The sequence below is a fragment of the Cajanus cajan genome, chromosome 3 (assembly GCF_000230855.2).
Source record: "Cajanus cajan strain Asha chromosome 3, NIPB_CcT2T_4, whole genome shotgun sequence".
NCBI classification, from domain to species: domain Eukaryota; kingdom Viridiplantae; phylum Streptophyta; class Magnoliopsida; order Fabales; family Fabaceae; genus Cajanus; species Cajanus cajan.
In genome coordinates, this window is record NC_138519.1 from 67,020,043 (window position 1) to 67,032,587 (window position 12,545).

At 31.5% G+C, this 12,545-nt stretch overlaps 1 protein-coding gene across 3 annotated transcripts; it reads left to right on the forward strand.

Moving 5' to 3' along the window:
• The first annotated feature begins 3,071 nt into the window (after window positions 1-3,071).
• Window positions 3,072-7,948, forward strand: LOC109789040 (cold-regulated protein 27). Of its 3 annotated transcripts, none has more exons than XM_029269375.2 (6): window positions 3,072-3,474; window positions 3,637-3,750; window positions 4,836-5,015; window positions 5,121-5,403; window positions 7,174-7,277; window positions 7,363-7,948. In XM_029269375.2, exons 1-6 carry the CDS (start codon window positions 3,313-3,315, stop codon window positions 7,414-7,416), a joined length of 897 nt encoding a protein of 298 aa, XP_029125208.1. In that variant the 5' UTR covers window positions 3,072-3,312; the 3' UTR covers window positions 7,417-7,948. The 3 variants fall into 3 exon arrangements, with proteins under 3 accessions (XP_029125208.1, XP_082927251.1, XP_020203496.1); XM_083071125.1 differs by having other exon boundaries at window positions 3,640-3,750; XM_020347907.3 differs by lacking the exon at window positions 3,637-3,750 and having other exon boundaries at window positions 3,082-3,474.
• The last annotated feature ends 4,597 nt before the right edge of the window (window positions 7,949-12,545 follow it).

The following is a 12,545-nucleotide window of genomic DNA, read 5'->3' on the forward strand; positions in this document are numbered from 1 at the left end:
AGCAAAAGCATGCATGTGTTAGAAAAAGTACATTACTTTTTTAGAGAAGGACAACGCTCTACAGCTATGCGACCGGAAAAGGACAAAAAGGTTCTTAGGTCTTTGCTAAACTCAGACACTACTGCTAACAAAGCAAAGAAAACTTCACGCAATGTCTATGAACATGAAGCAACATTTAATGCAAGATCTTAAGCATTAAATGAGAAGATCGAAATAGTCATGAACGATTACATCTGCTTCAATGGACACTTGCAATGAGAAAATTCTTCAAGACTATATATATCACCACTTCAAACCTTGAAAGGTTGGCTTCGGTTCAGACTGGCTCAGGCTAGATGAAGTGTGATATCAAGCCCAGGAAGAAATAAAACTAGAGATAGATCTTTTAGAGTCAAATGAACCATAGTGTATTCATCTCTGTAGATTAAGGTGTTCGAAGTGTAACTTAGGAACATGAACCTTAGTGAGTGTAATTATCTTTGTATCCTCTCTGTAAGAGTTAACCAAACACTCGAAACAAATCACATATCCATTACTTATAAAGCCTGAAGAGGCTAGGGAAAGAATACTTGTAAAGCCTAGAGAGGCTTATCAAAGAATACTCACTAGAACCAGAAGTGGCTGATTAAAGAATACTAGCACTAATGGTGAAGTTAGCGGGCTAGGAGTTGGTCGACAATACTCACTAAGAGCCAGAAGTAGCTAAACAAAGAATACTAGCGCTAATGGTGAAGTTAGCGGGCCAGAAGTTGGTCGACAATACTCATTGAGAGCCAGAAGTGGCTGAACAAAGAATATTAGCGCTAATGGTGAAGTTAGCGGGCCAGGAGTTGGTCGACAATACTCATTGAGAGCTAGAAGTGGTTGAACAAAGAATACTAGAGCCAATGAGTGAAGTTGGTCGACCAGGAGTGGTCGTGACCTAGGTGGTCTATAATACTCACTTCTAGCCTAAAGAGGCTAATTAAAGAATACTAGAGCCAATTAATGAAGTTAGCCGACTAGGAGTGGTCGTGACCTGGGTGGTCTATAATACTCACTGCAAACCTGAAGAGGCTGAACAAATAATACTTGTACTTCATTGAATATCTAGTGGAACCCTTCATTTGAAGGAGACTAGACGTAGCTCAGTTTGAGCGAACCAATATAAAACCACTTGCATTATTTTCCATGTTTCAGACGCACCTTTGTTTAGTTGACTTAACATGTTGAAAACTTCGTCCAATGATTATCGTCCATTACAACTGTCTTCAAACGATAACCACACTTGTTTAAATAATTATCCTAAAGAACCATTTTTGTTTAAGAAATATTTTCATGTGCAGACAATAAAATTTCAGACGCAAACATCTTCTGTTGAACCAATCCTGCACAATTTCGATTAAGCATTCAAAATAACATTTTTATTGGACAAAGAAGATTCCACTTGCGAAAACATTTTTAAAATTCCTTTGTTCACACTCACACACATTTAACCCTCATTCTGTGTGTTTCTTCCGCTAACTTCAATATTGATTGTTCAAATCATTAGTCATTATCTCTCTTTTTCATCAATTTAAATTCACAAAATGATGTGCATTAACAACAACTAATTAATGATGAACAAAATTAAATCCAACACACATGGACAACAACGTCAAAATATAGGACATATAAGACGACACCCACCATATAGAACTGAATACCATTTGACAATTACTGATTTTTATTTACATTTAATTTTAATTTTAAATTTTAATCAAATAATATTTGTCACCATTTTTTTAAAATATTATCCCTAAATTCTACAAAGTAAAAATTTAATTATAAGATAATGATTTTACTCACTAATTATTTAATTATCTCCACAATTTAAATTAATTTTAAGAATACTTAAATTTATAGACTAGAATTAGAAAATCAAAATATAAAAAAGAAAAAGAAAAAGAAAATTTGTTATGAGAAATTCAGTGGCCTATCCCGATATGTCAACAACAAATTATGAAAAGCAATCCATCTTACCTAGAGAAATGGGATTTGAGGGGGTAGGAATAGGAACTATAATGTGTTACATATATATTTTTTTTAATAAAAAAGTCAAGTCAAATACGTTAATTTAAAAAATGTGTCTAAAAGAAATATATTTATTTATAAAAAAAATCCTATAAAATCATATTGGGTGTTCTTTCTTTTATCAATTGATTTGACCAAATTCTGACATTATGCATTACACCAATACATAAGAGCCGTTTGGTTATGAAAGGATAACGAAGGAAAGGATAACTAACAGAATATTAGAATTAGAATAATTTTATCTTACTTTTCATCTATTATATTGATAGCAATAAAATAGGATAAGGTTTTGTTTTTTTATAAGTATTTATATGATGAATTTATAAATATACATATATATATATATATATATATATATATATATATATAAGAATTATTAATAATAAGTTTGGACAAGTATCATATTTTCATCTATTTTCAAAACGTTGAAAAGAAATTAAAACCATTATCACCGAAAAACTCGATTAAAAAAACTTTAATCAAAAGAATAATTTTTAAACACTCTTATAGCTATTTTAATTTATATATTTTAATATTATTATTTTCTACTTTTCTTTATGCAGTTGTGCCTAAACTGATATTTTAAGAAGAAAAAGAAAGTAAATTTTTTTTCAAGAAATAAATCCTATTTATTATTAAATAATCACTTCATTAAAAAATATTTTTATATAATCACTATTATTAATTTTAAAAGATCTGATCCAAATATAAACGTTAATAGTCAACATCACCTAGATTTTTTTAAATGAAAAGGGAAATTGAGTTTATGAATCATGAGTTGAAGTGAAGTTAATTTATTATGAATATTAATTATAAAAATATTTGTTATCAATCTTAATTATATAATAAATATGAATTAATAGTGTAACTCTTAAATGCGTTTTTAGAAAAATAGTCAGCTTTTGAAAATTTAAATGAGATTATGAACGAGGGTTCATGACGACTTAGCGATGGCATAGGCACGCGATGTGCGGATACGATAAAATAGGGCATGAGTTACACGCGCCAATAACTGCGGCGGCAAGTCCCAAGCTCCACTCTCTCTCTCTCTCTCTCGCTCTCTCTCCAACGACCCTTCAAAATATCTGGCTCACATTACCCCGAGATATTATCTGCCCGATGACGTGGCACCCCAACGACAGCACTGACACGTGTAAAAGCGAAGCCATGTGGACCCTTTTTCGTCCCCGAATACACCCTTCCCTCAACCGAACCCAGAACCAGAGGGTTTCTTCTCCGCCAAAATTCTGATCACGCACCATGGAACCGGAGGATCTCCGTCGCCGCTCGCAGCCGTTTTCCTCCGATCCGAAGCCATTGCCGGAGCTCGCTCGCTCCGCCTCCGCCTCCGCCTCCTCCGATGTCATGCTCGACAACGCCTCCAAACATCTCTCGCGTCAGTCCGCGGCCGCTCCGCTTCTGGTAACTTTATTTCCCTCCTTTTGCCTTCTATTTTTACAATTCCTCGTGCGAACCTCGTCATGGATTTTTCGATTTCGCCTTTTTTCTCGCTTTCGCTTCGATTTTGCGGTCAGAACTTGCGTGTTCAGCGGTTGATCTTTGATTCTTTCTGTGTACGCGTAGCAGGATGAGACCGTGCCTGTAATTAGCCGTTTGGTTTCTAGGTCTTTTCAGCGCTTCTGCGCTTTGCTTTTCTGGTGTTTAAGCGCGCAATTATGCTTTGAATTGCTTTCACCGGTTAGTTTCCAACATTAGTTCGTTAAATTCAGTATTTGATGAGTCGAGAATATCTGAAATCTAAAACCAGGGGGAAACAAGGAGAATGGTGCTATTGTAGTGAGGAGCGTTAAGCAACTGAAATCAATAATCGTGTTATGAAATTGAACATACAGTTTGGCCTTCTTTAAGGTTTTACTGTGGATGCTGGACTGCTGATGCTTTATATTCAACTTTGTTGTTAAATCTCTTGTGTTTGACCGCTTAAACATTCCTTTAGGTTATACATCTTAGCAAGATATATGCTTGGTGTGGATTATGTATGATGACTCAAGTGTCTAATTAAGACAAATGGATGTTTCTGGGAAATATCTTTTTGGTAAGAGCAATGCTATACAGTTCGAAGAGTTTACACGCAAAATCAGACGAAATTTGGCAGATAGATTTTTTATTGGTTCTTTAACAAATAAAAGAAAGGTAATTGTGAAATTGTATAATTATGTACGTGTGTTCATGCATCCTTGTCCAAAATTATTCGTACCACTTAGCATTTTTGGTTTGGTAAATTATTTATTTCTGTAGCGCCAATGGGTGTGCTTTTGGTTTGTATCTACTGCTTAAAAGGAAATATTCTCTGATATCATTCTTTCCTTGGAACATCAACTCAGATGCATGTCGAAATGCTTATTTTGCATTAATGGAAGTTGATATGAAATACTTGAAGAAGCTTTAGACAGTTTAATGTGAAACTTATAAGTTATAGATCATGAGAGATATTATTTCGTGGATGCATCATTTAAATAGTTTTGGTTGGCTCTTAGTTTCGAGTTTATCTAATCTTTGGTTATTGGAGTTATAATTAAATTTATTACTCGTATAGACCGATTATTAAGTTCCTATATGGACTTAAAATCTCATGGTGCTTAACATAACTTGTTTTTAAAGGCAATCTATATAAGTTTATTTTGCTTGCTGTTGCTGATAAATATGATAGTTTGAAATTGACAATATTAAATTGTATTCCTTGTTGTTTATGATTTCTTGTGAAGATGAAACTTTTCTCTTCATTTAGTTGGCAAGGAACTAAGCTCAAAATTTTGTTCCAGGACCAATCGACCAGATGGACAGATGAGAAGCACAATCTATATATTCGTTCTCTAGAGGCCTCATTCGTGAATGGACTGCATCATTCTATGTTTTTACGTGGTTGGAGCTTAAAAAATAGTACTGATGAAACATATAAATGTAGAATTTTGCTAAATTCACATAATATGCCACCTAGGCAGGTCAGACATAAATTCAAATATTACATATGTAGTGTGAATATGTGTTACTTTTTGTACTTATTTCTCCCTGCACAATCAACCCTTATTATCTTTTGTTGCTTTCAGTCTCTGGCTCTACAAGATGGCTGCCAGAAGAAGATCAACCTTGAAAGAATTTCACCTATGTTAGAGAGCACAGCTGATTCTCATGTTCTTGCAGGAAGTCAATTTGAACTTACATCTGTGGATAGAAGCTGTAGTTTGAGAGAGCCTAATACCTGCAAGCATGAGTTGGTTTGTGAGGAGGATGCAAGAGGGAGTTCAACATTTACTGACATGTCGGCAAGAAGTTTAGAGAAGCAAAGTATTTGCTGCTCATTCCACCTAGATTTGGCTTGCAGTACCACAGGTAACTTGAAATATATTTTCTTTATGCATGTTGGTTATCCTGTAGACTATATAATGATACTTTCTATCACCCATTATTTCTTACACCTTGTTACCTACACGGCTGTCATATGTATTAAGATGTTTTTCCTTTCTCTCTCAAAATACATGCATAGTTTAATTAGCAGTTACTTAATCAAATTATTTTGTTCAGTTATTTAAGTTCACAGAACATGGGATTACTCAGTTTTTATGGGGTCAAAATGATCTTTGTCTTGAACCTCGACATAAAGGAAGCTGTGTATCAATTAGTTCTGAATTTACCTGCTGTAAAAGCTTATAGCTGCTGGTTCATATATACTGTTGGTCGTGGATCTGTGGTTAAAGATTACTAGTTATAATGTGAAGTTAATATTTAAAATAATTTGTTGCCGGCCAAAGGGTGTGCCTTGGCACAAACAGTGAGGATGTAGTCTGGAGGTCATTGGTTCAAATCCTAGAAATAGCCTCTCCACTTGCTGGGGTAAGAATGTATATGTCTACCCTCCCTTGAGTTTGTTTGTTTATTAGCTTTATCGAGCTTTTAATGAGTCAAATTCAAATAAATTGTGAACAACACAACTCATTTACACCACTATTGATGACAGTGGTTTACAACTCTAGCAATAATGACTTTCCAAGCAACTTATTTTTTAGGTTTTCATTGTATATCCATGTATGGATTTAAAAGGAAATATGTTTTTATCCAGATGGAAATAACTAAGAATCACAAGTAAGCCTACCTCGTCTTTCTTGTGTTTATACATGTTATGTATAACTATATGATCTTTTTTGTGTATCTCAGTCATGTTCTTGTCACTGAAATACCGAATCAGTTCTTCAGCTATAATTCTCTTTAATGTAATTGCATAATGACATAGCATTTAAGATATTTTTAAAAAGTTAAACTTATTTTAAAATGGTGGTTGTAATTCTATTTTAATGTGTGCCGAAATAGATTTAGATTCAAATTTCAACATGATAATATTTTTGAATAATAACATTTCAAGGCAGTGATTGAAGCCTGTGTGTAAAATATACTAATTTAAACTTCAAACCAGGGGGGGAGTGTGGAGTCAAGAGGAGAGAAAGATTTTGATTGTGGACCTTCATAGATTTATGTCTTAGTTTCTTTTTAAGCTGAAAGTTGGATATTAAATGTGGATGATTTCTTTACTCTTCTGTAAAGCCTTTGTTCTGGTACATGCAATGGGTTTACAGAATACCTGAGCTCTTGTTCTCCTGCTCTAATTAAGTCCTTGTGAACCATGTCACAACATGTTGTACAAAGTACAAACCACTGGTTTCACACAATTTTCTTATGGTGCTGGGATTCAGTAAGTATAAATTGAACGTTATGCACTGGCATAAATTTATTCTTATGTTACATTTTTTACATGTTTATGCTTTTTGTTAGAAGTAAATTAATACCTCAACTAAAACAGGGAGCTATTAGGTTCTCTATGGACAGAATGAACAGTGTTAAGTAATCCAATGCTTGTAATTTTTTAAACAACACTATATTGTAAAATAATGCATAACAAGATTTGAAATTTGCATCAAATATGAACTCTTTTGTCCTTGAATTGAGTGGGAACAAAGATTTGTTTCTTCCCAATGTGCTTTTAAATCATTTTTACAAGACTATTTAAGTATCATATGATTGGGAGGGAATAAGGTTGTACAATATATTCTTCTGAAATTTGTTTTAGAGGATTGATTCAATCACTAAACTTTTCTGTTTTTTTTATAGAGGTCACCGATCAAAACTTCAAGGACAAGGAAGCCAGGTCAAGCTGCATGCCCATGGTGAAAAGGCTGAAGACAGCTATAGCTGATGGTTCAAGCAGTGATCAAGTATGTTGAAAATTATTATGTCTGATAAAAATCTCAAATAATCTGGATTGGCTTGCTTAGCTTTTCAAATTCTTTTAACTTGCAGGTTGGAAAATTTCACACACCAGATGTTTCAACCAGTAGTAATTCAACCTCATAAAATAACGGACATGAATTGCTATCAGAACCCCCAGAGAGCTACCATTTCCCAAAGGCTGATATGCTGTACTATCTAGGGGGAAGGTAAGTATATGCAACATAGAATTGAAGCCTCAGACTTTACAGTTGATACTTATACAAATTGAGAGAATAGACAATCTGCTTGGTGCTCTTGAGAGAATTGTGTAAAGGAAAATCGAACGTGACAACTTTATTCATGTGGAATTTAGTGCTGGTTAGGTTATCCAAAGGTGTTTAATGTAAAAGTGTAAGGAAGAAACTTTGGATAGCAATTTGCATAGACATAGTAAAAATCTTGATTTTATATGAATTTTTGTTAGATGAAATTTTGGATGATTAACTAACTGTTTTGGTATCCAAGATTAGTATCACATTTCTTTAGTTTTAGCATCCTCAAATTTTCCTACAACAATTGTACTTCAAATAATTGAAAAGATTACATTATATTGTATTTATCAGTTAAAGTTGAGCCAGATGGATTGTATTTATCAGTGAATATTAATTTTTTCTTAGCCATGCGATTTTATTGGGTTCAATACATCAGTTGGTAACTTTTAGGATTTTTTATTTGGATCCCTAAACTTTAAAGAATTATAATTGAGTTTGGGATCTTCAACAAATTTTGTAATCAGGTTTTCGAAGTATAACAGCTTGAAATCGAATAAATAAATATATATAAAAAAAAATCAAGAACTTCATTCATATTCCCTTTCATGGGAATCATAGGACTTTAACTGACCATTTCCTATCATCTACGCCATCTGCAAGGTGCTATTCAAAGCAAATAACTTCTGATATAAATGTTTAAATGTGAGTTACCAGGGTCTGTTAGGTGCTTCTCTTGGGCCTTTGGCCATATAATTCCTCATGATATTAGTGAGTTTTATTAACTTTAAGGATTCAATTACAAAAAAATTGTGGAAAATTAATGATTCAATTACAAATTTTTTAAAGAAAAAATTTAAAGACCTAAATACCAATACTAAAAATCATATGAATCTATTAAAGCATTTTATTATGTAGGTTTTGGCTTCCGTCTATGTTTGTTGAAGTATGGTTAGCTATTTCTGGAGTTTCATTGGTGTTTCATTGGTTTTTGGGTGGTACGGTCCAAATCGATTGTCTATTTCTGGAGTTTCATTGGTGTTTCATTGGTTTTTGGGTGGTATGGTCCAGATAGATTGTCTTACAAGAGTTTTTTTTATCCCTTGGTGTTTTGATGGGATGGTCCGAATAGGTTGTATTTCAAGAGTTTGTTGAAGTATGGTTTATTATCTTTCTTTCCAGTGTTCCATTGATTTTTGGGTGGTAAAGTCAAAATAGATTGTCTTTCAAGAGTTTTTGATCTCTTGATTTTTGGGTGGTATGGGCCAAATAGATTGTGTTTCAAAAGCTTTTGATCTCGTCAATTCTATTAAAATAGTTGACCATGGAATGATGTTTAATTATTATTGTAAGTCGAAAAGATATTTTAATATACTTGCTTAATTTTCTTGTGCGAACTGTATATAAATTTTCTATTTGAAATATAGTTTGTTGCAACAATTAAATCCTAAATCCTAAATATCTTTCAAGAGTTTATTGAAGTATGGTTCCTTATTTTTTTTTTTTTTTTTTTATGGTGTATTTGGATGAGGAATTTTACAAATTTAGAAAATTTTAAATTCTTGGTATTTGAATTACTTTGATTTTAATTTCTATCATTCTTAAAATATTTTGTTTTGATAAATCAATTCAAATTTCTCTTTAAATTGTTAGGTTGGATATGATAATTTGATTTCATCATGGTAAAATTAGTTTTTAAAATATATTTATATGTTGATATTTTTTAATTAAATTTTATAAAAATAAATATTAGTTAATTTTTAAATATTTAATAATTTAAAAATTAATATTAGATAATATTTAATAATTTTAAATATATTTTTGAATATTTAATAATTAAAAACATGAAGAGATAAGAGATAAGATAAAATATATAAGTGAAATAAGAAAAAAAATATATAAGAAATTTCAAATTCTTACTCTTTTGAGAGAATTTGAAATTCTACTATTTCAACGAATTTCAAATTTTTTATAAATTTCCTATCCAAACAAGGTATTTCACCCAAAAAAAATTGAAATTCTTCAAATAAATTAATTACTTCATATAAATTCTTCATCCAAACGCACTATTGATGTTTCATTAGTTTTTGGGTGGTATGGTCTAAATAGATTTTCTTTCAAGAATTCTCTTATAGTTTTTCGGTGGTATGGTTCAAATAGTTTGTCTTTCAAAATCTTTTAATCTCCATTTTATTCAAATTGTTCGATCATGAATAATGTTTAATTAGTATTGTTGCAAGTCAAAAATGTCGTTTTAATATACCTGCTTCATTTTATTTGAATTATCGATCATGGAATAATATTTAATTAGTATTGTTGTAAGTTAGAAGAACCGTTTTAATATATTGCTTCATCTTATTCGAATTGTGGATCATGAAATAATGTTTAATTAGTATTATTTTAAATCAGAAAATCCGTTTTAATATATCTGCTCAATTTTCATGGAACTTATATATAAATCTTCTATTCGAAATATAGCTTTGTTGTAACAATTAACATGTATAAAATTTTTATATTCATATTCATGTTCAAGTATTATATCTACTATTTAATATAACATATGAAGATAAATATTTGCAATATTAGGATAACCATTCTTTTCTTAGGATTATTATGGTAAAGTGTCTGGAAGAAAAACTCCTCTATACACATAATATAAAAGAACAAACAAAAAGACTAACAATTACAAAAATTTATTCAACCTAGTTAAGTTTCTTCAGGTTATCTCAATAAATATTCATTAATTATTTCAAATTAAATTAATGTGATTCAGTCTTTTGTGCTTATGTTTAAGATAATATTTCATATGATCATCACTCTCATTTTGGAATAGTGATTTTCTATATAAATTAAGTAATTTTTTTATACCAATAATCTTTATTTTATATTATAATATTTTTAAAATAAATATAGTATTTCTAATTCTATATATTATCATGAATAAAAGATAATATTTTTATATTTAAATAATATTTTAGTTGCTACATGAAAAACTGGAGGATAGCAATCCTATTTATTACGTGATAAGGAATTTGATTTATATATATTAAAAAAATTGAAAGATCTTTTCTTTAAAATTAGTCAATCAGCTGAATTTGAACTAATATGTGAAGTATAATCTTATAAAAATATTATCTAAAATAATTTTAAAAAAAAGTCTTATTCAATCATTCAATATTAATATATTATACAAGATATTATATTATATCGGTTGGAATTGTTGGTTCATGTATTTAGTATCTGATTTTTCTTTTAAATAAATTTTAAATTTTATTCTAGGAATTGATTCTTGTAAGAGTTAGTTTCATTATGATGGGATGTTATGATTTGAATAAGATTGTGAAGGATTTGTTTAATTTTAGATAATGAAAAAACAAATTATCACCACTTTAATTTTCTAAATATTTTTATTATTATACTAGTGTAACACCCAATTTTTTATTATTATTATTTTAATGGCATTTTTGTAATTTTAATAAAGTTATAGAGGTATTTTGGGTTCCGGAACGGGCCGTTCCAAAAGTGAAACGGGCTGTTCCAAATGTTGAAAATGTGAGGTTTTTGTAGTCCCAAAACGGGCCTGGAACGGGCCGTTCTGGTATGGAGAACGGGCCGTTCCGGAGGGAGAACGGGCTGTTCTGCTGAGATTGAGAACGGACTGTTCCAGTTTCAGAACGGGCTGTTCTGCTTTTTTGGGAACGGGCCGTTTCAATTTTGGAACGGCCCGTTCCAGCTGAAAAATTTGCCATTGTTTGAAGGATCCGGAACGGGCCGTTCCAAAATCAGTACGGGCCGTTCCGGGTGCGTTAGATTGCCTATAAATAGGAGGCAGGGGCTGAAAATTTTATACAGAAGTGAGAAGTGAAATCTTAGAGAGAGAAAGAGAGAGAGAGAGAGAGAGAGAGAGAGAGAGAAAGAAAGAAAGAGAGAGAGAAAGGAGGAGGGAATCTAGAGGAGGAGGCTTTGCCCAAGTTTCAACTCCGCTTATCCAGGTAAGGGGGGAGTGAGAAACCTCGCTCAGGGGTGTGGGGATAATTGTTGGATAGTTGTTTGTCGGATTGGCCCTCAATCCTTTGTCGTTATTCTGTTTACTCTACTTTGCTTTTTGTTGAAGGTGCCGTTGTTCTGTCTGATTTTCTGTTTACTCTACTTTGCTCTTTGTTGAAGGTGTCGTTGTTCTGTTTGATTTTCTATTTACTCTACTTTGCTCTTTGTTGAAGGTGTCGTTGTTCTGTTTGATTTTCTATTTACTCTACCTTTTTCTTTGTTGAAGTAATCAGTGTTTAAAAAACCGGACCGAACCGGCCGGTCGGACCGGTTGGACCGGGAACCAGTGGTCCAGCCGGTCCGAACCTTAAGTTGGATCGGTTATGCAGTCGACCCGTTTCAAACCGGATTGAACCGGTCAATTTTCCGGTTCAACCGGTGAACCGGTGGGTCAAACCGGTTCAACCACTTTTTTTTTTTTTTTTATAAATTTTTTTTAAGGGACCATAAACCACAAAAATAATAATGAAAATTGAATCTTTTAATGGAACAACAAAGATTCTTATTAAATATAACAATGACTACTTGTTCTAATGTATTTGTTTATATAATATACAACTTAAATAACTTTTATAGTATATTATTAATTTTATTATATATTTAATAATATAATATATATGTAGATATTACATATATTATTTTGTGATATCAATTGCAAACATATTATATATGTACATATTATTTATATTTTTAATTTGTATTAATATACAGTTTAACATGTAATTTTTTATATATTTTTTACAAAATAAAAATAAAAATAATTTTAAATAAGATAGAAAAATTGAAATTTAAAATAAGATATGAATTTATTAAAATTTATAAGTATAAAATATATTTAATATGAATATTTTTTTAATAAAAATAAATAAAAACCGAGTCATGCGGTTCAACTAGTGACCCACCGGTTCAACCTTTGACCCACTGACCCAGTACCTTAACCGGTTCGATGACCGGTCC